The sequence below is a fragment of the Oculina patagonica genome, chromosome 1 (assembly GCF_052425735.1).
Source record: "Oculina patagonica isolate OP01 chromosome 1, crgOcupat, whole genome shotgun sequence".
Taxonomy (NCBI): domain Eukaryota; kingdom Metazoa; phylum Cnidaria; class Anthozoa; order Scleractinia; family Oculinidae; genus Oculina; species Oculina patagonica.
Genome location: NC_135758.1, coordinates 28,897,267 through 28,924,531, shown reverse-complemented (window position 1 = coordinate 28,924,531; position 27,265 = coordinate 28,897,267). Strand labels below are relative to the sequence as shown.

Genomic DNA, 27,265 nt, shown 5'->3' with positions numbered 1-27,265 from the left:
AAATACTGTAAAAAATGAGGGTTGTGTATAAGTTTGTTAAGTCCTTTATTACTTTGTATTGTATTTATATTTTCCGTGCTGAATGTTTCCCATTTTTCACCTTGTTTGGTGTTTCTGTACTACAGTCTGTAATATTTGCATGTACATATTACGAACCATGTAAATCTAACTCTACATATCCAAATGAGAAGTTTAAGACAAATGTCATTAAAATTAAGATTGCCCTACAGACTATAATCCTCTTTTTTCACCTTGTGTTTGGGTTAGGATGCGCTACCTTTTGACCCTGCTCCTGATAAAAACCCCAAATTTCAGTTTTTTTGTTTTGTTTTGTTTTGTTTTGTAAAAAAATACCTTATTTCCCACTCGATCTCAAAACTGCGCTGCAGTTATTTTCCGCGTTTGCTGAGGAATATCCTTAAAAATGAGGTACTACCAATTTGTTTTTTGTAATCAATAAAACCCAATCTTTTTAAGACCACTTTTTCCGGCTCGATCGCAAAAATACTACAACGATTTTCCGCGTTCGGTACGAAAGATCATTGAGGTGTTGACAAAGCGGACTCGTTCACTGTACCCTGGTTTTGATCACATCTCTCCCAGCCATTTAGGTGGGTGGCAAAACGTCCGGAGCCGAGCTCGGATTCTAACATGATGAGATGCCGAATGAATGCCTAGTTTGCACGTCTGTTACGCTGAAGAACATCACTAGCTCAACTGAAGTAAGACCTAATTTAGAGTGTATGCGTTGTCTTAATAAAGAGAGAGAGAGTGCTTCTTTTTCCTCTATCACTTCTTCGAGCGAATTGGTTCTGGATCAAATAACGGCTGCTGAACGACAACTGCGGGGAACTTGTTTCCTAACATTTCCACTTCCACACGGGAGCCCAGATCAGTCAGAGAAGGAGGCAAGTATGCGAAACATATACTCTTCTTAAGCTGGTAGCTGTAAGAACCACTTGAAGTAAATCCTACAACCTGATGGGGATAAAATAAACAGCAAAATCTGAAGCACTTGCATTGTATCCAACCACAAACTAAATCAACATTATACGACTTCCTGGGAAAGATGAAGGGACCAGACCAGAGTAACTAACCTTCTTATGGAAGATAACAATGCAGTTTTTTTCCCTGCTCCTTTTCTTTACAATGTCCATTAGCCTACCTGGCCAACGTTCGAAGGGGAGGGAGAAGGGGAGTTCGTTACCCTTATGGAAGATAACAATCGGGTGTTGTATCCCATGGATAACTGAGCCTACGTGGCCAGCGTTCGAAGGGGAGGAAGAAGGGGAGTCCGAACGCGAAGCGCGAGGAAGAGCGCGAAGCGTAGAACGTATCCCTTTGCCCCAAGGCCATGGTCATGACTACGACCATAACCGAGTGTCACCTCAAGGAAAGTGTTCCCTTAACGTAGCATACTATAAAAATGTCTTGTTGTTTCCTTATGGGGGTGTCCATTCCCTGGAAAATTTTCAAATGTAGTGCCCGTGTGTGTTCAGGGACATGACCTAGAATCCCTTTATGAAAGCTCTCCCCCTATAGCTAGTAGCATATGTTTTGCTAGGGGCCTAGTCAGCCCCCGTCAGCTCCGAGGGTAATTAACTTCGATTGATTGATTGATTGATTGATTGATTGATTGATTGATTGATTGATTGGATTGATTGATTGATTGATTGATTGATTGATTGATTGATTGATTGATTGATTGATTGATTGATTGATTGATTGATTGAGATTACAAACGTTATGCTCGTGGGTAGCCTTCAGTGTCCCATTATATCAGTTCTCCCCTTCTATACCCTCCCATCGATCAGTCCCATGGTTCGACCTCTTTATTCCATTCATCATCAAGTAACTCATTATTCGTTTTCCACATTATTGATGAATCGAGGACATAAAAAGTGTAATTAACGTACCTTATTGGCATACCAAACAGTTTCGTTCCCTTCAGGGTCTACATCAGTTGTATCCACCGTTAGGAAACACAAGATGCGTTCACAATCATCCTTGTTAAGTTTCAGGAGAGTATCTCGCCCAATAAAATTGACACCCTGTTTAAATGAATGAGCGAGAAAAAGTTTGTTTGGGCTGCATTCCACTACAGTGTTACATGTGACACACAAATATATTTTAAATTAGTACTATTAACTTGAAAGCTATGTACCTGAGAAGCGTGTCTTACCTTGTTTAATTTAACAGACGACATCAAATCTGCCTCAACAGCATTAGTTGACATATTCATCTGCCAGCAAAATAAGGAACAGCCATGACGATAAATAACATATATTTTGGGGTAGGGTAAAATCCTCTGTGGTTAGCAAAAGTGTTTACACGTGAGTTGATGTGCTTGTCAACAGAATCTAAAGTGTCTAGCGCGGGAAAAAAATTGTCCGGCGAGAGACGAGAAAATTAAAAGCACTCGGTACACATTGCTTTAACATTTCAACTATTTAATTAAAGGGATCAGTGATGCGAGGTCACCTCACAACTTTCACCGAACAAATCTCTCAGGTAAAAGACTCGCTAACTAGTTTACAAATATAGTACATGGTACACAATAAATCGAACAATAAAGGGTTTCGTAACTAACAGGAGTGGGATTGTTCAATTGATACTTAGGGAGATAGCCTCGAACCAAGTGGCCCATACTGCCGGAGCTTAGCCCGGTTTCTATTGTATTAAGCGGGAAGGAGTATTTCTACTCCCCCAGAATGGGATGCTAGTCCATCGCAGGGTAACCACACCCCCCCCCCTTCCCCCCCCCCCCCCCACCGCCTCCAGCATTTTGTCGCCGGTATACACCTGGGTGGAAAGCGGCACTATTAAGAGTAAAGTGTCTTACCCAAGAACAAAATTAATACTTAGGGGGCATAAAAAAGTTATAAAATACCTCAAAACCCCAAGAACGAAACCCTTTCTCTAGTCTCAACGAGTTTAAGGCGTAGGTGCCAAAGTCTCCGATACCATGATCATCACCAGCTTTCAATAAAGCTTCATACAGGTCAGCTGTGTGCTCCTTCTTGTGAAATAACTCCCAACCTAATTCACCTGCATCAAAACCAAACCACTCAATCACCTTCAATAATGAAGGGTTTGTGTAAGGACATCTATCAGTCCTTGCATTAGGAAGTTCGGCACATTAATTATCTTTTCTAACTGCCAAACAACTCTTTAAATGCTGATCGTTAGAATTTGGAAGTAAGGGGGATTACCGTCTCTGCAGTTTGTAATCTATAAATTGGAACCTTGTTAATTTTTCCAGTCCAGCGCAGATTTATGTGTAGTATTTTATTTTCCAGCTTTCCTCAAACTAAGTACAACGCACTAATCATTACGCTTCAGGGATAAGTTAGGGATTTCTTATTTTTTCCCGTAGCCTCTGAGCGTAGTTAGAATTTTTATATATTGAAATTGACGCCGTATTAGATGTTGGTTATTCTTAAGGCTTACATTTATACAATGCGTGAATGTCCCCCAGAGCGGACCACTATTTACCCAACTTTCTTATACACCAGTTTGAAAATTTATTGACTACCCGGGTAAGTTGCGCGCGAACAAGGCTAGCTAGCCTTTGAGGCGTTTACGGCAACTTCCGCTTAAGACCGCTTAAAGTCGGCCCTTTTCGAAGGAGTCATTGTATAAACTAATGTACGTAATACATCTTACCTGTAAAGGAGAAGCGACTAGCTTGCACGGGAAGTCCTGCGACTTCTATGTTCCTAAACGCCAGATATGGAAACCTGTCGTCACCCAAGTCTGATGACGTCAGCTTTAAAAGTACATCACGTGAGTGAGGTCCAGCGATGCCGAGGCAAGCAACGTCATCAGTGACGTTCTTGATCGTGACATTGTGACCACCTTTACGTTGGTTTTCCAGCAACCACCTGTAAGCAACAGGGTCAAAAATAAGAATTGCGCCTCTAAATTAGCATAGCTTTCGAGTCGCGAGCCCTCTTAAATTACCAAATGAAAGATAGTTTATGTGGCATGAGTTAGTCATGCAACACTGGTGTTGAAACACTGGTGTTTGTTCCCTGGTGAAAGATGTATGCGCGGACACGAACGAACGAAAGAACGCACGCGCGCACGCACGCACGATCAAACGAACGAACGAACGAACGAAAGCACGCACGAACGAACGAACGAACGAACGAAAGCACGCACGCACGAACGAACGAACGAACGAACGAACGAAAGAACGCACGCACGCCGACGCACGCAAGCAGGCACGCACGCACGCAAATCACGAAAGAACGCGTGAGCCAGCGCGCGAGTGATTCTTGGAAAATAGATCTGTAGTTGCTTTTTCTCGTAACGTGGGTGTATAGGAGTTAAACTGGTAGCTTTAGACCTTGCCCCTATACATATTCTTTTTGAGTGCTTGGAGTGTCACAAATAACAATAGCATCTTCCATCAAAAATACCTGAGATCGTGAAACTCAGTCGCACTTCCAGTGACCAGAAAATAGTGATCTGGTGCTATGCAGGTGACAGCCATTTCTGCGTACACTTTACCCCTTGGGGTCAGCATGTGACTAACGTTTGAGTGCCCCATCTGAAAGTATTAAAAATAAATCAACAGAAAAACAAGTATAAGAACCATCCGTTGGCTTTAGCAGCCCAAGAGATTATAAATACCTGGCTGTTATTCTTCAGAACATTAGAATGGCGGCAAACATCACCGATTGTCTGTTCAACGTTTCTAAACAGGACACTTACTTTGGGTAGCTCATTGGCGAAGATCATATCCATAAACGCAGATGCATCCTTTCCCTTGACTTCAATTTTCCCGTAAGGTGACAAGTCTATGATACCGACTTTATTCAGCACCATATTACATTCTCGACCAACTGGCTCAAACCAGTTTGTTCGTCGGAAGCTGGGTTTGTACCCTGGCTCGTCTCCAGGAAGTGCGAACCAGTTTGGCTGTTCCCAGCCAGCACGGAGACCCATCTGCGCACCTCGTTCGCAAAGTCTCTGTAGAAAAGATAGCAAAAGAAAGTCACGACTACTTCATGGTATATTCAAGATGTTCTCCTTTTATTATTCTTGCAAACTGGATATTATGCGTACACGGTGTCACATTGGTCTCGGCGCATTTTGTGAAAAGTGAAAAGGTTAAAATTAAATACAACTGTCGCACTATAAGAAGTTGAAAGTTGAAAACTGATACATTTTTGAAGGATTTGCCGATCACGATAAGGCCGCTTAAAGAAGTGCTTAATAGCAAAATCATATTAAATTCTGGTTATACCGGCAATGTGCGCCGTAAACAAACAAAGAGAGAGGGAGAGAGAGAGAGAGAGAGATGTTTTATTTTTCCATTTTTGCAGTTTGCTTTGTTTTAAAACACAATATAAAGTCACATTAGGAAATATGAAAAGCCGCTAATGAAACACGAGAATAAGTTTGGAGAAATGCCGAAAGTCTCATCAGGGAAGGGGGCCTCATGAAGCACTACTCCTCCCCCACCGACCCCTTTTTTGTCAAAAAATGTACGTATTTAGGATCCCTTCAATCTACTGAAACATGCTTTATCTGGGCCCACCCAATTTTAAATTAAGAAAAGGATGATCTTCACTTAAATGCCCCCGCCTTTTGAAAGAATTCTGCTATGATGAACTTGCGTGCGTTTTATTTCTTAACTAAACAAACGCCATGCAATTACCTTGTATATTCCACTTGTCCTGACAGGGCGACCTGCCCATCTCTCTAATTTTGGATGCAGCATTTCGTTATTTAGGCCGTACGTCTCTCGAGCCTTCGCCAACACATATTCCCTTGTGGTCCAGTTACCATAGCGATTGGGTTCACATTCAATGAGATCATACGGCGGCTCTCCATCGATCATCCAATCAGATAGGTACTTACCAACCCCCCTGGGGAAAAGAAAGAAATAATAAACAGTTGTTAAGGTGTTGATATACAAAGGGGCATGTTGCAGGGACAAAATCACATGTACACACACAAGAACATGTAGCAGGAACATGTTGCAGCAATAGGTCCCGTTTGTGGGGCCCGTTTGTGACATTTGTGCCGCGACATGCCCCGGCAACATGTCCCTTGTCTTGTCAGCACCGTTCCCTACCTGCTACATTTTCTTGTGTGCACACACAATATGTCCCTCCTACATGATATGTCGGTGCGACATGTCCCTGGAAAATGTCCCGTTGTGTCAGCAATAGACCATATTCACGATAGCCGCCATGATAGTTTTCATATTATAATACAAATAAGCCACGTTGTCTGCCAAGGGGCAAACATTGAAATGGAGCCGTGTCTTGGATAATCGGCTCGACGAAATAGTGAACTATTTGCCCAAAAATGACATTTGAGATCCAGGTTACGGAATAATGATTACATTATTAAGGTTAGTTTGAAAAAGGCTCCCGATAACTTGACTTGTTAACTACGCAAGCCGTTTTATTTTACTAAAAGCGCCGAAATTGCGTAAAACTTAGAACAGTTTTACAAAAATACTGAAACTAAAGCATGATATGAAAAAATATCAGAAATGATAAGAAAACAGCTGAGATTTGTCCATTTAAGCTTGTTTGCCCCCTCAGAAATCACGTGCCTAATTTGCGTTATAAAGCGAAAACAAGCTCGGTGGCTTTCGTGAACAAGGGCCATATAACAGTTGCATGAAATCAATAGCTAGGGAGATCACACGGCAAATACTCCGTTCATCTTATGCTGTAATGTGAAAAGTTCTTGTAATCATTTTACCAGAAAAAAGATAGCAGCCATCACTTACCCGCGAGACCAATCCCGTAGCCCGTCCCAATGGCCAGCCACATGTTAGGAACCTCTGCATCGGGACCAAGCATGGGGATAGCGTCAGGGGAGTACGTAATGGGGCCTGAAACAACACTCGTAATTTCGGCATTGGCTAGGACGGGTGTTCGCTTCATTGAATAGGTCATGTAATCACTGATTCTGTCCAAATCACTTTCAAATAGTTCTTTCCCGAATCCCTCAGGAACTGAGTCCCACCTTGAAAAAAGCAAATATGCGTGTGTTAATGCGCACTCTGACACTTTGATCGTATTCTATTGAAATCAACCTTTTTAACTTGGTAAGAGCTTGGCCTAACAGTTACATGTATCAACCTTTTCAACCAATAATGGGTTTGTTACGACACCAGCCAAATCAAACAAAACCGGTTAAGGTCGAAATGGATGGTCCGAGCATGTCACATGATCCTTGTGACAGCAAAAAGCAACAAAACTAAGAGTGCCTACAAGCGAAGAGACATGACGCAGGGACATGTAGCAGCGACAAAATGATGTGTTGTTCACACTGATGGGACATGAAGCCATGTAGCGGCGACAACTGAATCATGGGTTGCTCACCTTTAGGGGACATTTAACACTGAGAGACGTGTAGCGGGGACAAATAGAGGGAACAAAATCACAATATACACACATACATCAAAATGAAGCAGGGGGGATGTAGCGCCCTCGAACGAAAATGTGGGGGTTCAGCCCCGCAGAAAATTCGAAACTGTAAATTTCGTTTATCTTCGGAAATGTTCGAAAAATGATCGGAAACTTTCGTATGGCCTTCGAACAACAAATCGGAGAATCTTTGGAAATCTTTGGTTTAGAAACCGCTCAGAAAACAAAAAGTTGCTAGTACGGAAAAAAGTTGCTCCAAATATAAAAACCGGCCGATTATTTTTGGGGCTGTCTTTCTCCTGCCTGCCCGGTTTTGTCCTACAAATGTCCCGCTACACGTTCCTAATACGTGTCCCTTTTTGTCGCTGCGACATGTCCTTGCGTCATGCCCCCTCGTGTTTAGGAACCTTAAAGGACAATCCTACCAGTCATCTTGCATTCTCATCTTGTCAGCAGTTTCATATATGCCAAACCCAATTCCTTGCTTCTCCTGACGGGAGTAAACTGAACCTTCCAAGTCCCTCATAAAAGGAAGCTCTTTCTTTAAATTAACCACCTCGGGAATTGGTCCCGTGATAACAAATTGATGGTGTACTATGCCCAAGGCAAGTTCTCTTCCCGTCATGCGACCGATCTCTCTACCATGGAAACCTTAAAATAAAATGACAACAACACAGAGTTTAAGACGAAATCCACCAGGACTTCGGGTATTAAGGGACTGTGTCACGGATTTTACCAGATTTTTGGAACGCCAAAATTTATATTTGTGTCGCATAAAATCTGAAATTTATTAAAAAATAACTAGCATTATTGGCTGCGAATGGAAACGGATTGCAATTTAAAAACGTTAGGCCAACAAAAAAAATAAAAATGTTAAAAGTTCAACTGAGGCCACTACTGTGTTAAAAAGTTTTAAAATCCAAGCTTTCGCCGATCTACGGCATCATCAGGGATCCAAATTGTTTCTGCGCTTCTTCAAAAAATCGATATTTATAGCCGTAAATAACTTGATTTCTATCCGCAAATTATGGTTATATCTTCCTTTCATCTTTAGCTTTTAAAAAGGGTAGAAAATAACGCAATAGGATTTAAATTATTCTGGTATTTTATTTTTGTCCAACTACAATTAATTACTTGATTTCCTGACGGATTCCGTCTATAAAACACAGAATGTAAATTGAATAGCGGTCACAAAGAGCCATTAGGTCAAAGATAGAATCATCTATTCAGTTACCTGCTGCATTGACAACATGCTTAGCTTTGATTGTCCCGTGCGGTGTTTGTACGTCCCACCTGCCGTCAGATCTGTAATTGAGCCCAGTGACTGGAGCAGGCATGTACAACTCGGCACCATACATCCGCGCTCCGATAGCAAGGGCCTGAGTCATGGAATACGGATCAAGGTAGCCATCCTCTGAAAATATGTCGTTAATACGAATATCGTAAAACAAACTTTGTCAGCATTCATAGCTAACATGTATGATTTATTTGATCATAAATATTTTTTAAAAAAGTTTTAGTTTCCCATTCCCATGGTGAAACTAAGTTTAGAAATGCATAGAGCGGTTTTCATTAAGTGTCGAAAGTAATTCGCGTTTGCTTTGGTTTTGCATAACTACGCTTAGTGATTGGTTTAAAAATCTCGCGCCACTTTCTCAGCCAATCAGAACTAAAACCAAAACCAATCATGTCTCGCTAGCGTACGTTTTCCCGCGCTTCGTGCCGGCTACATGTATTTGCTTCGAGTTATAATTGGTTCAATGGGTTGTCTGTTTCCGTTGTGATTGGCCAGAGTGATTACAGCTAACTACTTTGCTTCTGGTTTTACGACACTCAATTGAAAACTGCTCTATATATGGGGGACGATTGTTTGTAAAGAAGCTTTTATACTGGCTGAGCGTCAGCACTTTAGTTCATGCTCGCCATGAAGTTGGTTTTTAACCGCAGACGATGACTGATCGCTTATACCTCGTTCCCGCTGACAATTCTTGAACTGCAGTTGAAAAAAGAATTAAAGAAACTGCTTTGCTTCGTCGGAGGGCAAGTGGCCCACTCAGTTGATTGTCAAAAGCTGATAAAAGCAAATGAACTGGCCTAGCATAATTGGAAAACGTTGGTGGGAAATTTGGAAAAAGAAAACGTACATGATATCAGAAAAACTTTTTGTGGGAGTGGCTCAAGGGAAAGGCCAAACATCCCCGGGCAAGTCCTCGGACGTTTTCAGTGTTACTTAAACAAACTTTTACAAGATATAACGACGAAAGAAATGAATACCCACCAGGGAAGTACAAAGCTCCCAACACATCGTCTACATTCAGAAGCGGATGTACTTGTGCAACTTCCTCTGTGGTGATCAGCCTCTGTGGCGCCTTCTGCCAGCCATGTCTTTGCATCTGGTACTTTGCCTCCTCCAGTCTCTCAGGAGTTGTGCATATTCGTATGCTACCACACATATGAAACCCTACGTCCTGTAGACAAATTTTTAACTAGTGTCTTTCCTTTATAAACACTGTTTTTGAAAGGAAGTTACTTACGTTACGATGTGAATTTGACAACCATTTACAAATTTTAGTTTGTAGCCTCCAAAATAGGCCTTTTGCCCGACCCGATCACATAGTACAAAGTCAGCCATTCTGGGCCGCAAGCTACATAGTGGGACACCCAGAACAAAGCAACTCGCACTATTCAAGCTTGACTTCAGTCTTAATTCTTTTGGATGCTCCACAACGTAACTTGCGTCCCAGTATGGCTGATTTTGTACCATGTGACCGGGACGTGATAAAAGCCTATTCTCTTTAACATCACAAATAAGAGGCGTAAAAGTGTTCCAAAAAATAATCTGATTGGCTACAATCAAACTGCTACACCGTACAAAGATTATTGCAACTGGTAAATTGGACGAGATTAGGAAAAGATAAAAAAATTATATAATAGCTTTGTTTTGAAAAATACTAGAGCGGTTTTCACTTGAGTGTCGAAAGTAAATTGCGTTTGCTTTGGTTTTGCATTACTACGTTTAGTGATTGGTTTAAAAATCTCGCGCCACTTTCTCAGCCAATCAAAACTAAAACCAATACCAATTGTGACTCGCTCGCGCACGTTTTCCCGCGCTTCGTGCCAGCTACATGTATTTGTTTCGAGTTTTGATTGGTTCACTGGATTGTCTGTGTCGTTTGTGATTGGCCAGAGTAATTGCTTTGGTTTTGGTTTTACGACACTCAATTGAAAACTGCTCTATGAGTAAAATCAAGGGTAAACTTGCTGAGGATTAAGACCTGGAAAATCAACAGTACTCACCTGGCCAGTTTCCTCTTGAAGTTGTTTGTATAAGCACATGCTGTAGTGCGTTATCGGCTTCATATTTACCACTGGGTTATAATGAGAAGTAACACCAAGCTAAACAAGCAAAAAAAAAACAAAAAGACAAAAAACGAAAACAAGAGAAACATGAGTTGAAATACAAGTTTACGCCAGTTAACGCGAATGAATCGAATTCTTGTGTCAGCTACGTAATGAACAATAAGCCATTTTCATGCCTCGTGCAAAGATCATATAAATTTTTTAAACACCGCGAAGAAACACGCCTCGACAACTGAACCTCGCTATATATGACAAGGCTTTTTTGTCTCAGTCACATTTCAAAAGTCATGTCTCCTTACTCGTTCCCATTTCTTTCTCTAATGTTCAGGCTAAAAGGACCCGGCAGACAGATTCCACTGACAAACATTATATTACCGAGTGCCAAGTTGAGCCTGCAGTCAGTTCAGATTTCTCCAGAAGGACCACATCTTTCATTCCGCCTTTGGCCAGATGATAGGCGATACTGGTGCCCAAGGCTCCTCCACCGATGACAACAGCCTCGGCATCTTCTTTTAAACGTTTGTTCAGCGGTTTGTGGCTATAATGGAAAAATACGATTGATACGATGCATGCTAACTTTCATAACTGCGCTTGTCACTGAAAAGACCTTTTCTCAAAATCTTATAAAAGCGAGTTTACACGCTACGATTTGTCGGCCTGATTTGTTTCAAGCAAATTTACACGCTGTGATTCGTCGGCCCGATTTCCTTTGCCTTATTTGAAATGCGAGCATGAAAATTGGCCCGATTTCTAAAATCTCTGGAACTGCAACAGATTTTTTTAAAAAATCGGGCCGCTTTTTAACTGCGCACCCAATTTCTTATCAAATCTTGGCCAAATCAGGCCGACAAATCGTACCGTGTAAACTAGTGTAAACTGGCCTTTTAATATTCCTAAGGGGGGAAAACTTGCATAACTTTCAATGGAAACAATTACTTGAATATAAAATACTGTATACACGTGTCGTTTTCAGTTGCTGCAATACACCCTAGGGATCACTGAGAGTCTCTTGAAAACAAAACTCAAAACAGATAAATTTCATAAATGATTACCGCGTGAGGTTACTTTAGATCACATAACACTGAGGGTAGCAAATGGGGTGTTGTGATCCCGTTTCACGCACAAATTTCACGCATAAATCCTTTGCTACCCTAACACTTTGGTCAATGAATTGAATTTATTTCAGATCTTTTTCTTTCCTCCATTCCTATCCGTTTAAATCTCTTAAAATTTTATTCAAATTCAGGTAAAAACGTGGTCTGAAAATAGGAGTGAGGTTTTAAGATAGTGACGATTAATTTAAAAAATAGCAGACATTAAGGAAAGAAAAGAAGTATAAAGTCGTGTAGTAAGTAATAAAGATGGTAATTTTTAAGCTCGGTGATATATAATGTAGATCAATTTTCAACATGACACGAGCATGGGACAAAGAAAAAAGGTATAAGGTTAATAACTCGTAACCAACGAAATTAGATTACAACAATATTTAGCCCGCCGAAAAATAAATGACGTGAAACAATGGACGAAACAGGTAGTAACACAATAATCAGTCTTGTACTCGTGTCACGAAATCTTCGATGTTCGCACACTCTAAAAATATCAAACATTCAACGATCCAACCGTGATCAGTGAACAATTTCCCGTGCAATATCAGGAACGGCTTACCAACATTTTAACTGTGTGTCTAAGTACGTAACAACAACGATCTGACTGAACAAGAACCCAAGCTGATCGTACGTGCGGTTAGACACACCACCGCTAGACAGCCTTAAACAATTGTTTTATATTCTGGCTAAATGCAAGTCCTATTTATTTTACCTCGAGTCCTGGGAACTTGAGTAGATGTGGCCAGTCGATAGAACTCTTGAATCAACGTTCCTTAATTTTCTGATCTTCGAGGCAGCACGATATGCAGGATATATCCCTCTCCATTTCCAACGGGAGTGCAGTAAGCTAGACATTCTTCAGCCAGACACGGTACATATGCAAATTTATAAACCTTATTTTTTTCCTTTATCCCGACTGATATTGATTGTTTCTTGCCGTGAGAAAATTGTCCAAGAAGCTTCGTTAAATTCAAAGCTAGTTTCAATGCTGCTGTTTTGAGAAGACCAGATTTTCTCTTCTTAACAGTGTTCGTGACTCTGCAGCCAATTTTCCACACAGTCGCTCTCCTTTCCCGTTTGACAGGTTTCAGTACTGGATTATCATATTCATGAACGCCCAGCCGTTACACAACAAGAGTCACGAAATTTTGACCCCACTTATGTTATGTATAAAATTACCATCGAATCGAAGAAAAATTTAAACAGAAGTTTAATAAAATAGCAAAACAACAGAAATTACAATGGCTAATAATGGAGGAGATTGAGACGGTTTACAAACAATGATCGTGGAAAATTATTCTATATTTCTAATGCGTCACGTCGTGCGTGACGTGAAACTATTACAATAATAATGTTATCATTAATGACAAATCAAGCCTAAGCAGACGCTTTATGCTGTTTCTATCATCGAGACAAGCTATTTGACCGTCTGCACGACGGCACAACAATAGACCTTGTAAGCTTCGTTTTGTCCCATTTAAGACAAGTGGTATTACCCTTGAGAATCAGTAATGAATGGATAATTGTCGGATAGATAAAGAAAAAACTCTCTGATTAATATCATGAACTGAAATGGGTAATTTACACACGAAGCTCAAAAGGTCTCTTAAACCGTAACCTGCGATCAGGCTTTCTCTTTTTCCGTCGACCTGATGGCAGGTTACTTAAACGGGCAATTTAATTTGATAAACGACTGAAAGAAAATGTCAGTCAGGTTTAAAATTCAACCTTGACATTGGTTTCGAAAGAAGAAACTTTAACCCAAGAGTTCATTATTCTAGGACACCTCTGTCCCAAACATTGACAGTAAATGTAGCCAAGCTTGTGCAATTGAGTACTGCACAAAGTCTGGAAAAGCAGCAGAGTCGTGCCACAATATGCTGATAGAACAAGTGAGGATCTCACAAACCTGAAAGGGAAGGACCATTACTTTTTTGCAGAGGGGGGAGAGGGGGGCATGAAAAAATATTGAAAAATTGTTTGCACAGTTTGCAAACGCATATGTATAACAAAATATAGGTGGAATTTCGGGAAAAAAAATCTTTTATAGAGGTGCATAAACTAAAAAAAAGGTTTGCAGAGGAAAATTCACATACCCCCCTCCCCCACCCCCTCCAAGAAAAACATGGTCCATTCCAAGTCTTGCCTTCAACAAGCATGCTTGGAAACAGCTTTGAACATTGCCAAAGCACCTGCCAGACCTGCTTTGACATGGAGAACGTGTGTAATGAATGCATTGCACTGTCAGTCCATTTCTGCCCTCTCTCTTACTTCTCTTGTTAAATTTGTTAAAACATCTTAAAACACAAAGGGGCAAGTTGCAAGGGCATGAAGCAGCATGTTGTATAGCAGGGACAAAATTACAATGTAAACACACAAGAAAATGTAGCAGAAACATGTTACAGCAGCACAATTCCTTGCATTTGCTGATACTTTCCAGTGAGCTGTGGGGTGTCATAATTTGGAGACCTGCCAACTCTCACATTGCGCTTGAGCCTTACACCTGCAAATCCAAAATATTGATCACACACATACAGGCCAATTTCTCATGCCTGACTGTTAAATTTGAATTTCTCACTCTAAAAACCCATCAAATGTAAATTCATTTTAATTTTGGCAAAAAGAAATCCAGTAAAATGAGCATTTTTATTCATGTTTGAATCAATTTCACTCACTTTGGCAACGTTTAAAAATCGTCCGAACACCTTCAGTACGCTTTGCCAATGTTTAGAAGTTGTCAGAACATCTTCAGAAAATCTCTGGAAATAGCTGGAACATATTCAGAAAAATTGAAGATGGCAATCTCATGCCTTTGACTTAGGAAACGTTGGCAGTATTTCATTGCAACTTGTCCCTGCTAGATTTTCTTGTGCATATACCGGTAAATAATTATTGTAAATCCTGAGTGGGGTGGGGGGGGGGGGGGGGTATCCCTATAATGGCCTATATGGTAAGGCTCTTCCCAAAAGGGGTACCTTTTTCAGGCTTCAGGTCTGTGAATATATAAAAATTAATGGTAAGGAAATCTGTTACTGAGGCATTTAAAAGAACAGTTGCCATTTAACCTTTCATTAACTTCATTCCAAGGGTTTAGTCTAAAACGGATGTAGTGTTCTAAAGTAGGTACATGAAAGGGGTACCTTTCTTCAAAAAAGGTATACGAAAGGGGTGCCTTCTCTGTCTATATGGTATATCAAAAGGTCAAGGGTTTGGATTTCAGGGTGGAGCCTCCCCGTATAAAACGTTTTGAGTACACCCCTCCCCCCTCCCCTGGCTTGTAAATTTGCCCCTACCACATGATGCTGCAACATGTCCTTTTTCAGTCAGCACCTTAATTTCAAGCCTATTTTACTTTAAACCAAAGCTCAGGAAATTGAGTTGGTGGCCCATACTTCGACTTAAATGTCACTCCTGCACAGTGAACAACATCAGACTGTGTACGTTGGAATACACAGGAGTCGGGACCATCAACTGAAACTTGAACACAGTAAGGCACATCTTTCTTTAAGGCAACTGCAAAATCCAGTAAAACATCAAAGCCATAATAAACATCACCGTTGAATGGACATGTTTTCAAGACAGACTTAAAAGTCCCAGTCACGGCTGTAAGAACTGAATCATCTTTATCATGTAAGATTCTTAAGGTAACCAAATAGTCGTCACCATCATTACCAAACAGTGAGACTCCATGGAGGATTATGTCCTTGTCAACTGTCAGAACAAAAAGTTGCCATTCCTCTGGGATGTTACTATCATACCATCGGTTATCAAAACTGCTGTAAAAGCTACATCGTAGAGGAGAACCCAGTCTCTTGGTTTCCAAGAACCCAACTGGCAAAGTCAGGGTCGAATTGAAGTATTTCATAATGTTACTAGTTTCCTCTTCTGTTAATATATTGGTCACAGTTACAACATTTATAAATTCGTCTTCCCTCATAACTGGAAAACGAATATTTTTAATAATCTTCTCTCCAAGGCAGGGGCGGATCCAGGGGGGGTGGATTGGGTGGCTAGCCACCCCCCTTGATCCACCAGAAAAATGAAAATAAACATATTAAAATAGAAAATAAGGACAATGTCCATCCACCTTTCACTGTCAAGTAAAGAAAGGCCATTTTTTAAAAATAGGAGATTTTCGACAGCCTGTTTTACGAACTTCTGGCTTAATGTAACAAAACATGTGTGTATAATTTGAAAAAATTAGATTCCTCTTAACTTTCAAGAGTTAATCCATTAGATTATCCAGTTGTTTTAGCCTTGCTGGAATGATTTTCTTCTCCATTTACATCTTTTTCAGCGAGTGTTTGTACCAGTTTTTTCTCATTGAAGCGATTTCACAAACAAGCAAAGTCGCCAACGTTGTCCCCAGGCCACTTTGCAAAGGGCAAAAACTTTTCACGCACGTGGGTGAGCAAAAAACGCATATCTGTTCTTTCCTGTAAGTTCGTGACCTGTCAACTTTAAATTTCAATCATTGTTCATTTCATAAGAACTAGACTTTTTCTCGGAAATATAAGTCAAGGTAAGTTGAAGAAAGAATATTTTGCCAAATTTTCAAGGAAAAACAGTGGTTTAATAACTTAATTGAAAGCTGTATAAAGCTGCTCAGAATCACAGAAATCACGTCTAAGAGGCTTCAAGTTTTCAAAATTTTCTGAGGGGGCATGCCCCCAGACCCTCCTAGGGGGATGGAGCCTTCGGCTGTATTAAATATATGGGCCTCACATCCAAAATCATTTGCACTCCCACTTTCAAAAAACTGCCTAAAAGCCCACCCCCCAAAAAAATATTGGTAAACAGCCACCCCCCTTTGAAAAATCCTGGATCCGCCCCTGCAAGGATTTGTCTTTTGACGGATCCCTCTGCTTTGAGGTTCTGCCTTTTGCATTCTTTTTCCGCCCAGCAGTCTACAGCCTTAAACAACTTCACTTCTTTCACGTTCAGCGTATCTCTGTCCAGTAGTTCTTCCAGAAAGCATCTCTCCATTGTCACAAAATCACTTGATTTCAACACCTCCTCCGTCTTCTTGTCAATAAAATCCCAGCACTGAAAAGGAAGATCTTCATTTTCGTACTGTTGAGCGTATTTAAGGACACCCAACACAACCGAACAATCCAGATTTTCTCTTAAATATTTCGCACATTCGTTCGCCAGGCTAGAAATCATGTATTTCTCGGCCAGATACAACACTTGCATCACGTTATTATTGTTCAAGCAAACTTCGTCGGTGTAGATGTAACGCAACAACTCCAACATACCTTCGTATTCACAGTCAGGGAGATCAATACGTTCTTTGGTTTCGGCCATTTCGCTACAAAACATAGCAAAAAACACAGGACTGTAAATCGACAGCAAGCACTTGTGAGCTGGAATTTCCATCTTGCTTCTCTTGCTGTCACTTTCGCCATTTCGGGACGCCTGGACGACAAATTTTACATCACTTAATAAATCGTTGTTAAATATAAACTTGCTTCTTTCTTTATAAGTCTTGGGCCACCTCTTTGGAAGCAAAGCCATCATTACTTCTGATATAAAGCACTTCTCGCACTTCTCTGACAGCTCTTCCTCGCCAAAACAATTTCGTGCTTCGTATAACGTGGGATCGGGGAATGAAACGCGAGAGACCTGGACGCTAGCGCAAACGAAAGACGCGACGGGGCAGAGGGCGGGAAACAAAAAATATTTTTCCATAAATTTTTGGTATAAAAAAGATGGTAAAACATAACAATTATAAGCCTAATTGACAGCATTCAAATCTTTATTTTTGAAATAAAATCTACAATAAGAGGTGTATAAAAGCACAAGAAGTACTTTGTGGGGGAGGGGCCTCTTGGCTGAAAATATCATTGCTGTTTACTATAAACTGAAAATAGGAAATTGGCGTTGGCACTATATCGAGAATTGATTAGTTAATAGTATGTGAATGCTTGTAATCCTGCAACGTTTGGCGCTTGTATCAAAAATCGCACAATTCAGGAGCTAAGCCGCCAGACCGAAATCTATTGCAAAAAACACTAGATCACACTACACGTAACAGGTGCACCCCCACCCCCTCCCCCCCCCCCAGAAAAAATCCTGGATCTGCCCTTGCACTATTTAACTGTGCCTTTTGGATTATAATTTTATCAACATATTCTGTCAGGCTCTCTGTTGTTGAAAGTCAAACCATAAAATTTATTTTTATTTTTTGGACAATTGTCTAATAACAAGCAGTAGTTTGAATCAGACAAACAACTGCAAGAAAAAAAAAACCCTTTGCATAAATTTTGTGCTTATAATACATCTTTATAATATTTTTACTGAAGAAAGGACAACCCTTGCCATTACCCAACAATATTATTAATCCAATTTATTAAAATAAACAAATATATAACTTTTATTCATTGTTATCACTAATTTATTATGCTTAACAATTACACTGCTATGAAGAAGTTTATAAACAGAACAGTGTATAACACATACAGCGTAACAAGAAACACTAAAGGACTGGCCCCAAGAGGAGAAAATTAATTTTGTTTCCTGAGAATTTTAACATCTGCCAAGGTGGAGCCTGCCGAATGGAAACATTAAGATTTAAAGGAAACAAAATTAACTAGTTTCCACAGGGACCAGTTATTAAGTTACCGGTATTTGTTATATAGTACAACAGACACATTTAGAAGATTTATGTGCAAATGCAGTTGTGGTTCAACATTCGCAGGTAGCATCATAGATTTTGCAATGTGCCCACTCAGAGACCATTAGCAGAAAACAGTTTTGTTGGTGGATGTCACATGACCTCGAAGTAACCAAATTATGAGAGCACATGAGGTTGGGAAAAAACTTCCAGCTATATAACTATGTATCATAATAACAAACAGCAGCTTCTTCTTTGGGTACCAGATAAAAATGAGGACACATTGTTTAACCATTGCTTTGCAAATCATTCTGTTGTGGTCTTTGTGTTGACCTTTGTTTCTATTATTATCTTTCTATAACATACGTCTGGTAGGCAAAAAAGAAGCCTTAGATGAGGACAATAGAACATGCAACAACTAAACTAAACAGGATGATACATCCTCTGGCAGACTAACTATGCAAACACTCCAAAGGTTTGTGTCGTTCTAGCAAACCTAGTAATAATTTTGAACTTAATAACTTATCAAAGCTCAACAGTACATCCTTTTTGAAATGAACTCAAGCAGTATCTAAAACGTATCTAAAAAATCTGTATATATAATGTTTCATCATAAATATTGTCTTACTGTTACAAACAAGTTCTTTACGAACAAAACGGTACATTAAACATATACTATGAGTATATTATGCAAACCCTACAAAGTTAAGTGTTATACCGGTAATTTTAACTTAAGAAAACCTAAACCAATAACTTTGAATTCAGCATATTGCCATCAACTTTATGGTGTGATTTTGTGGTATTCCAGAAAATATCCATTCCCCTCCAATGTTTTTTTTTTTTAGTCCCCCACCCACCTGGAAATTCCAGTTAAGTCCCATACTTAACTTTAAAAATGTTGGCTTTTGAGACCCCCCTTCCCCCTTTGGAATTTCCAATGACCTTCCATGGGGTGGGTATAGATATTTTCTGGAACTGCACATCCAAAATAGCCATTGTTTTTGCTAATGTAAAGTTCACTTAATAAAAACATCAATGGTGACACTTGAAAATGGGTGAAATTATATGGCATTATAGAAGTTTTGGTGTTTTTAGTTTTAAAGGCCGCAAAGTTGAGACCCATTTTATTAAGAGGTTGCAACAATGGCTGGTCTAGCTTTCTTAACATGTTTTTGATAATACATGTAAACTGTATATATGTTCCTGCAACATCCTACATGTGTTAGACTGGAATATACAGTAGAATCCCAATTTCTCAAAACTCCATTTTAAATTAAAAATGCTTGGAGAAATTGAAAGGTTAGAGAAATCGGGGTTAAAATTACAGAAGTACTTTCCAAGGTAAACAAGAGTTTCAAGAAACTGAGGGTTCGAGAATCGGGATTCTAATGTAGACTTAAAACTCCAAACAGTGATTTTTTTTTTTTTAACTTGACCTTTTGGGCAAATGACTTAATTCAGTCGACAAAATTGTTGTTCTTTCTGGGCAAAAAAGAAAAAAAAAGCAATAATTGCTTTTTTTTCTTTTTTTTTCTTTTTTTATTTTAGAAATGTAACTTTGTAAAATTAATGCAATATCAGCTTTTAAATGGTTGCAATGCCAGAAACTTGTGAAACATACTGTAAATGCTGGGAGGGGGGATATTACAAAAATTAGAGGCGACTTTATCAAAGCTTTTACAGGTACAAAAATTGGCATTTTGCATAGCTTACCAGAGATAAAATTTTTATCTTATAACAAACAGGAACTCTGCAAACTGATATGTGCCGTCAACATAGAAAACCACTCCTGCACAGGGGGCAACATTACAAGCCTCATGTTTGAAAATCACAGAGTCAGGGCCATCAATTAAAGCTTCGATATAATACTCAACATTTTTCTTTAAGAAAACCGGTGAATCAAATAAGACATCGAAGCCATAATATGTACCATATTCGCAGTCCTTGGATTCAGAGGTAAAAGTGCCAGTAGTGGTTGCAAGAAATGATCTCTTTCTAGCATTTCGAATTTTTAAGGTAACAGAATACTCGCCGCCATCATCACCAAACAGGGAGACACCGTACAATCTTATGTCTTTGTCTACCGTCAGTTCCACATACTCACGATTTTCTGGATCATTAACCCAGTCACGATCATAATCAAAACTCTCGAATCTGCAACATCGCAACGGAGAACCAACTCTTTCGGTTTCTATGAATCCAACTGGTTCAGTGAGAGTGGAATCGAAATATTTTGTGATGTTGTTTGCTTCCTCTTCTGTTAATATTTTGCTTGAAAGAACAACATCCACGAACTCGCTCTGCTCCATGACAGGAAAACGAATTTTTTTGACAATCTCTTCCCCAAGAACTTGCCTTTTAGCAGACCCTTCCACTTCAAGATTCTGCCTCTCGCATTCTTTTCCTGCCCAGCAGTCTACAGCCTTAAACAACTGCATCTCCGTGATGCTTAGCGTATCTCTGTCCAGAAGTTCTTCCAAAAAGCATCTCTCCATTGTCTGGAACTCAGCTGTTTTCAAGGCCTCCTCCGTCTTAAAGTCGATCAAATCCCAACAGTCCAACAGAAGGTCTTTACTTTCATATTGCTTGGCGTGTTTTAACACACAAAACACGTTTGACGGAGTCAGGTTTTTCCTTAAATACTCAGTGCACTCGGTGGACAGGCTTGGAATCATGTATTTCTCGGCCAGATACAACACTTGCATCACGTTATTTCCGTCCAAGCAAACTTCATCAGTGTAGATGTAACGCAACAACTCCAACATACCTTCGTATTCGCAGTCAGGGAGTTCAATATGTTCTTTGGTTTCGGCCATTTTACCACAGAACATTTCAAAAAACACAGGACTGCAAACTGACAACAAGAACTTGTGCGATGGAATTTCAATCCTGCTTTTCTTGCTGTCGTCGCTGTCTTCGTTTTGAGACGCTTGAACAACAAATTTGATGTCACTTAGGATCTCATTGTTAAACATAAACTTGCTTCTTTCTATATAAGTCTTGGGCCAGTTCGTTTTGAGCGAAGACATGGTAGAATATTTTAAAACAAATCACAAAAATCTGCTGCACACAACTCAAACCAAGTGCAATTCTGTCTGTGGGCTCGTTTTCTTGCAGCGGTTGTTATGCAAAAAACTTCTCCTTATATAAGCCTCACGAAATTTCACCAGCGACCCAGCGTGTCGCACAGGCAGCAGATGTGGTGAAGTCCTCGTGTAGTCACTGTGTAGTTCTTCTTGAATCATGCCTTCGTCTATAAAGAACTGGTCAGTGGATTATGACAAAAGATGTACGTTTTTGTTTAATAACGACACGTTAAGTGATGTGAAATTTATCGTGCAAGCGCCCAGTATTGACAGCGAAAGTGGCAGCAAGAGACGCAAGATTGCCATTCCAGCGCACAAGTTCTTGTTGTCGATTTCGAGCCCTGTGTTTTTTGCAATGTTTTGCGGTGAAATGGCTGAGACCAAAGATCATATTGATCTCCCTGACTGTGAATACGAAGGAATGTTGGAGTTGTTGCGTTTCATTTACACTGATGAAGTTTGCTTGAACGGAAATAACGTGATGCAAGTGTTGTATCTGGCCGAGAAATACATGATTCCGATCCTGACGAACGAGTGTGCTAAATATTTAAGACAGAATCTAGATACTTCAAATGTGTTCTGCATTTTAAAATGCGCTCAGCAGTATGATGTTAAAGTTCTTCTGCCTCCTTGTTGGCGTCTGATCGATAAAAATACAGAGGATGCTTTGCAATCAAGTGAATTCGTGGAGATCCAGAGGTCTGTTTTAATAGAATTAGTGGAAAGGGATGAGATGAAAATCAGAGAAGTGGAGTTGTTCAAGGCTGTAGATTGCTGGGCAAAAGAAGAATGCAAGAGGCAACAACTCAAAGCAGACGGCGCTATCAAAAGACAAGTCCTTGGAGAACAGATTGTAAAAAATATACGTTTTCCAGTCATGAAGCAGAGCGAATTTGTGAATGTTGTTCTTCCAAGCAAGATACTAACAGAAAAGGAAACAAGTAACATCATGGAATATTTTAGTTCCAACCTATCTTCAGCAGTTGGCTTCCCGCATGTTCATAGAGTGGGTTCTCTTTTGCGATGCTGTACATGTACATTCAAGAGTTTTATTCATGGCGGCCTTGATGAATACATTGTGTATGATCCTGATGATGAAGACTTTCTTCCATTCCATATCATTGTTGACAAGGATATAATGTTGCATGGTGTCTCTGTGTTAGGAAATGATGGTGGTAAATTTGAAGTCACTTTAAAAATATTACTCGGTGATCGATCCATTCTTGCATCTAAAACTGGGAGTTTTACATCGGAGTATAAAGAGTGTAACAATGGCTTTTATTATGGGTTTGATGTTTTGTTTGATGTTCCATTTGCTGTTGAGAAAAATGTTACATACTTCATTCAAGCATCAGTAGATGGCCCTGACCATATGCTTGGAAAAGAGACCATTAATAATATTCACTTTTCTGGAGTGACATTTGATTTTTCTCATCAGTGGGTTGTGTTTAATACTGAAGATGGCGTTGTTACGGCGAATGAATTTGCAGCGCTTTTATTCACAGTAAAAGAGTGATCCAAAAGTACAGGTAGCAAAGGAGTAACTATTTGGTTCCAGCTCTAGCCATAATTTCTCCTTTGAGAGGTGACCTTAATTTAAGTGCACTCAGCAACATGTATAGGACTATAATGTAGAGCTTGTGCAAGAGTAGTGCTATATTCAGGGCATTCCTTTGTTATAAGAGTAATTTTCAATTGAGTGTCAAAACTAATTTGCATTTGCTTTGGCTTTGCATTATCATGTTTGGTGCAACTTTTTCAACGAATCATAAGATATACTAAAACCAATCACGATTCCAGGGTCGGGGGAGGAGGGGGGGGGGGGGGTGGAATAGAAGCTAGGTCTGGGTCCGAGTAGCGAAGTTTTCACAACTTGCAGTGCGATCAATTTACAGTCTAGTCAGCGGATTTTGGACGGCGTGACAGCAGCCGATCTTTTCCCGCGAAATGGAAAGTAAAGCAACCACGACAACGTTGTAAAGGGGTCAGAACTATTTTCACTCAAAATGTTAATGCACTATTTTTATCCAAAAATTTCGTCATCGTCGTCATAAAAACGCAGAAGTTTGTGTTGTTGCGTTACTTTTTTAGCGCTGAAATGCAAATGATTGTACCACGATTTTCAACACACAGGGGGAACACAAATGACATCAAACAAAGAACAACCAAGTCAACGAACAACATGGAAACAATAGAGCAGGAACAATATAGCTCAGACCTGCACTGATAAATTTCACCGCCATGTTTTCATTACCATATTTCCATCATGTTTTGATTTCACAACAAACACCACATGTTGACAACAAGAACCTTTCCAGAGACATTTTTGCAGCTTTATAATAGACAAAACGTAGAAAACTTCCTTGGCTGCGATAATAAAAGAACTGAACTCTCCTGCTGGCACCATGTTGTTGTTGTTGAAATTGTTTTGGCAAGTTCAGAATGAGAAGAACTGCTCATGCGCCTTAGATATATCAGCTGACTAATGATTGCTTTGCAAGTTGTAAGAACATCGCTTAGACTTTATTTTAGAGAATGTATGGGAAGTTCCTCCCCTCCCCCCCCCCCCACATGATTCCTTTGGCAACATTCACTTGATTGTCAATGCCCTTTTACAGCAGATTTAGGTTGTGCATTTAAAGGTCTCAGTTGTCGCACTCATTGTCAAGGTTAATTGATGCGGTTGCAGGGTAAAATGACAGATGTTGCTAGGCAGGAATGACAATGTTTTGTCTGGGAAAAGTAAATGTTTTCATTTCCACCTAGCAACTTGAATCTGCTGTAATCTTAAAGCAACTACAACAACAACAGAATGTTTATAGCTTGAAATGTCAATGCAGCTATCTCTTCTGCAGTCGAATACCACGCAGCTGCATTGGAACAAAGGCCTCTTTATGTAAGCACCACTCTTGGAATCTATTCAGCATTGTTTTGCATAATCACTACACTATTGTTAAAGGATTTGTTGCTTAAAAATATTTCTGCTTTGATGTAAAGATTTCTTCCCTGTTATTATTGAATTGAAAAATCACTGGCAGTGAATGATGCAAGCATTTTGGCCAGATATGTCCAGGATTAAACGCTAATGAGATGCACGTTCCTCGTGACAGGCATCACAAAGTGTCTGATAAATAAAAGTTCACCAAAACACACCAAAATTTGTCAAATATGTAGTAATATGGAAATGCCATATAGCACAATCAAACATGAAGTACTCATTAATTTAAACAATACTTGCGTTCAATCCTGGACATTTAAGTGATTTTGACAGGCTGTTAAAAAAACCCCTAGAGAACCCACTAAAGTGGCAGTAAATTTGATAATGTTGGTAATTGTTTGAATTAGAGTTGCAGAATTAACTGTAAATGAAGATTGTTGCACAAAAGATCAAGGAAGAGATCTCAGACAAGATTTGTTGACAATTTTTTTAGTGCCTTAGTTTAAAATTCTATAGTATGCTCTGTATGATTTTGTTTCAAGAACTACTCTAATAATAATAATAATAATAATAATAATAATAATAATAATAACAACTTTATTTAATGAGGGTTACACTTTACAGTTAAAAACTGAAAAACCTGTGGCCCTCCCCTAGAATAAAAGTTAATACTACTACAAATATATTATCAATAAAAAATGAAAACAGAATAAAACTTTTTAAATAAGATAAAACAATAAGACACTGTCAAGAAACTAGAATTTTCTGTGAGTTAGCTAAATTAACTTGGCGCTAGGGGAAGCAGTTTTCTTACATATGCAAAGAAACTCAAATGCTTAATATGCATGCAACTTGCATGCGCACAGATCTCTGACTTTTAAAACCTTAATATGAGGTGGTCTCTTATTTGTTGCACTACTTTACAATATTATATCTAGGGATAGCCAGGGAGGGGGTCCTGGGGTGCCCGTGACCCCCTTTGTGAGATACCGGTAATTTTTTTTCAAGTCAACAATATACAAACCGTATAATTCAGGTAGTGAAAACCCGCAAATCCAAAAGATCATTTATCATTGGCATTTATGTAAATAGTTCTTAACCAGTACCAGATCTCCATTTAAATGCAGCAATTTTGCAGGCTTGTCTCTCTCCCCCCATGCTCACAGCAGCTCAGGGTTTTTGTTTCATGCTGGACCCCAGATGTATAAATATCTTCAGAAGTGTTAAAATTTGTTGATATTGCATTTGTTCATCAAAGATGAAGTTGACCCTGATTTTGCTCCCTTGGACTGGCCAAAAACTAGTTGAGAAAACCATCTTTCATACGCAGAATCAACCCACCCTTTTTCGATTGAAGTCTGTTTTGGAATCAACTAAAAAAGGGACAACTGCAGACTGAAAATTGCTGCCAAATCAACATTTTATTTTTGTTAGCATTTTTTAGCCTAAAAAGACCTTCCCGGTTAACCAATTCTTGTCTACGGAATGCAGGAAATGGCATTTTAGAGAGTCAAATTCAAAAAATTTCCCAGGAGAGCTGGTCCCCGGACCCCCATACAATTTCATACTCAGGTCTCACTGGGCTTCACTGCTCATGTCTGCCAGTTAACCTGTGAATACCAAAAACCCTGACTGCTCATCCGATAAAATGTCACTTTTAGTAAAACAGTGTGGACGTTAACATAAGAATCTGGTAGGTACCCTTGGTGTGACACAGTGTGATCCTCCCCCCCCCCCCGCCCCTTTGAAAAATTCTAGCTATTATGCCCCTGCGCAAGGGCCTAGCCAGTGGAGGGTTCCAGAGGTTCCGGAACCCCCCTTTGGGCTATAAACATGGCTATAATTTTAGTAGGAAAAATTATCAGAACCCCCCCCCCCTTTTCTGAATTCCATGGAATGAAATCTTGACTTTTGAAGAATAAGAAAAGAAAATTAATTCCAAAAGGCATCACATGCTATATCACGGGTTACAATATTTTATTATAACTGAGACACGTGATCTCCTAGTTGTACCAGTAATCTTCTGCTTCCCGACATCGCAGCACAGTCTGTACGGCTTTATGCATAAGGACCAAGAATTGCTTAACGCTATTTTTATTTCTTATCCTGGTCTGTCAGGCGATTAACAAAATACCTGATGTTCATAAACAATCAAAATAACAATTACTGAGGGTTGATCACTAATTAAAAATGAATTTTCCCACCCAGCGCCGTTGGAGGGAAAAAATTTGAGGAAAAACCGTCCAGGTACACAACAAACAGTCTCTGCTTTCACTGGGCTGGCATGATATACCGGTAATACTGGTAACATAGATAAAATTTTCATTCAACATTTACCGGTACTCAAGCCTACGTAGCTGGTGGTTTTGTTGGGGTTAAAGCGCACACAAGCAAGCGGCAAAGCTGTGACAACGAAGCAGCGAAGCCGCGACAATGGGCGGCAAAGCTGCGAGAAGCTTGGGAGGAGGAGCATCCTGCTCCCCAAGCCCCTCCCGGCTTTGCCACTCGTTGTCGCGGCCTCGCTTGCTTGTGTGCGCTTTAAACCCCAACAAAACCACCAGCTACGCAGGCTACCGGTACCCAAAAAACCTTATTTGCAAGGAAAAAAATACAACAAATTGGCCATGTTAAAAACTTTCTGGAACATTTTTGAAGGCTGAAAATTTACCCCCACACTGAGCCACTTGAATTGATTTAGGCTTAAGGTTCAAGTGCCTTTAGTGTTTTCTATCATTCAACCAAAAAAATATAAGCTGAAA

General features: G+C 39.8%; 4 protein-coding genes across 4 annotated transcripts; 1 reads left to right on the top strand and 3 right to left on the bottom strand.

Annotated features, from left to right (window-relative positions):
• Positions 1 to 3: 3 nt before the first annotated feature.
• Positions 4 to 12,954, bottom strand: LOC144662505 (dimethylglycine dehydrogenase, mitochondrial-like). The gene is made up of 15 exons (XM_078523321.1): positions 12,579 to 12,954; positions 11,136 to 11,298; positions 10,698 to 10,796; positions 9,679 to 9,868; positions 8,635 to 8,814; positions 7,826 to 8,051; positions 6,754 to 6,996; positions 5,669 to 5,879; positions 4,720 to 4,977; positions 4,425 to 4,555; positions 3,667 to 3,884; positions 2,891 to 3,048; positions 2,183 to 2,242; positions 1,917 to 2,051; positions 4 to 978 (listed from the first exon to the last, which is right to left on the bottom strand). Exons 1-15 carry the CDS (start codon positions 12,719 to 12,721, stop codon positions 790 to 792), a joined length of 2,604 nt encoding a protein of 867 aa, XP_078379447.1. The 5' UTR covers positions 12,722 to 12,954; the 3' UTR covers positions 4 to 789.
• Positions 12,955 to 15,209: 2,255 nt separating this feature from the next.
• On the bottom strand, positions 15,210 to 17,383 carry LOC144646236 (BTB/POZ domain-containing protein 6-like). The gene is made up of 2 exons (XM_078505780.1): positions 16,753 to 17,383; positions 15,210 to 15,805 (listed from the first exon to the last, which is right to left on the bottom strand). The coding sequence occupies exons 1-2, from the start codon at positions 17,381 to 17,383 to the stop codon at positions 15,210 to 15,212; spliced, it is 1,227 nt and encodes a 408-aa protein (XP_078361906.1).
• A 2,646-nt stretch (positions 17,384 to 20,029) lies between these two features.
• LOC144649683 (BTB/POZ domain-containing protein 6-like) lies at positions 20,030 to 21,557 on the bottom strand. The gene has a single exon (XM_078509244.1). The coding sequence runs from the start codon at positions 21,509 to 21,511 to the stop codon at positions 20,210 to 20,212; it is 1,302 nt and encodes a 433-aa protein (XP_078365370.1). The 5' UTR covers positions 21,512 to 21,557; the 3' UTR covers positions 20,030 to 20,209.
• A 154-nt stretch (positions 21,558 to 21,711) lies between these two features.
• Positions 21,712 to 23,167, top strand: LOC144649673 (BTB/POZ domain-containing protein 6-like). The gene has a single exon (XM_078509233.1). It carries the CDS (start codon positions 21,726 to 21,728, stop codon positions 23,082 to 23,084), a length of 1,359 nt encoding a protein of 452 aa, XP_078365359.1. The 5' UTR covers positions 21,712 to 21,725; the 3' UTR covers positions 23,085 to 23,167.
• The last annotated feature ends 4,098 nt before the right edge of the window (positions 23,168 to 27,265 follow it).

Excerpts from the sequence above, each read along its gene's own strand:
- LOC144649683 (XM_078509244.1), bottom strand. The coding sequence starts at position 21,511 with ATGTCTTCGCTCAAAACGAACTGGCCCAAGACTTATATAGAAAGAAGC.
- LOC144646236 (XM_078505780.1), bottom strand. The coding sequence starts at position 17,383 with ATGGCTTTGCTTCCAAAGAGGTGGCCCAAGACTTATAAAGAAAGAAGC. Across the intron at positions 15,806-16,752 it reads CTGCTGGGCGGAAAAAGAAT|TTATGAGGGAAGACGAATTT; the intron begins GCAAAAGGCAGA and ends TTCGTTTTCCAG.
- LOC144662505 (XM_078523321.1), bottom strand. The coding sequence starts at position 12,721 with ATGTCTAGCTTACTGCACTCCCGTTGGAAATGGAGAGGGATATATCCT. Across the intron at positions 3,049-3,666 it reads TAGTCGCTTCTCCTTTACAG|GTGAATTAGGTTGGGAGTTA; the intron begins GTAAGATGTATT and ends GTTTTGATGCAG. Across the intron at positions 2,243-2,890 it reads TTCGTTCTTGGGGTTTTGAG|ATGAATATGTCAACTAATGC; the intron begins GTATTTTATAAC and ends TTTTGCTGGCAG.
- LOC144649673 (XM_078509233.1), top strand. The coding sequence starts at position 21,726 with ATGCCTTCGTCTATAAAGAACTGGTCAGTGGATTATGACAAAAGATGT.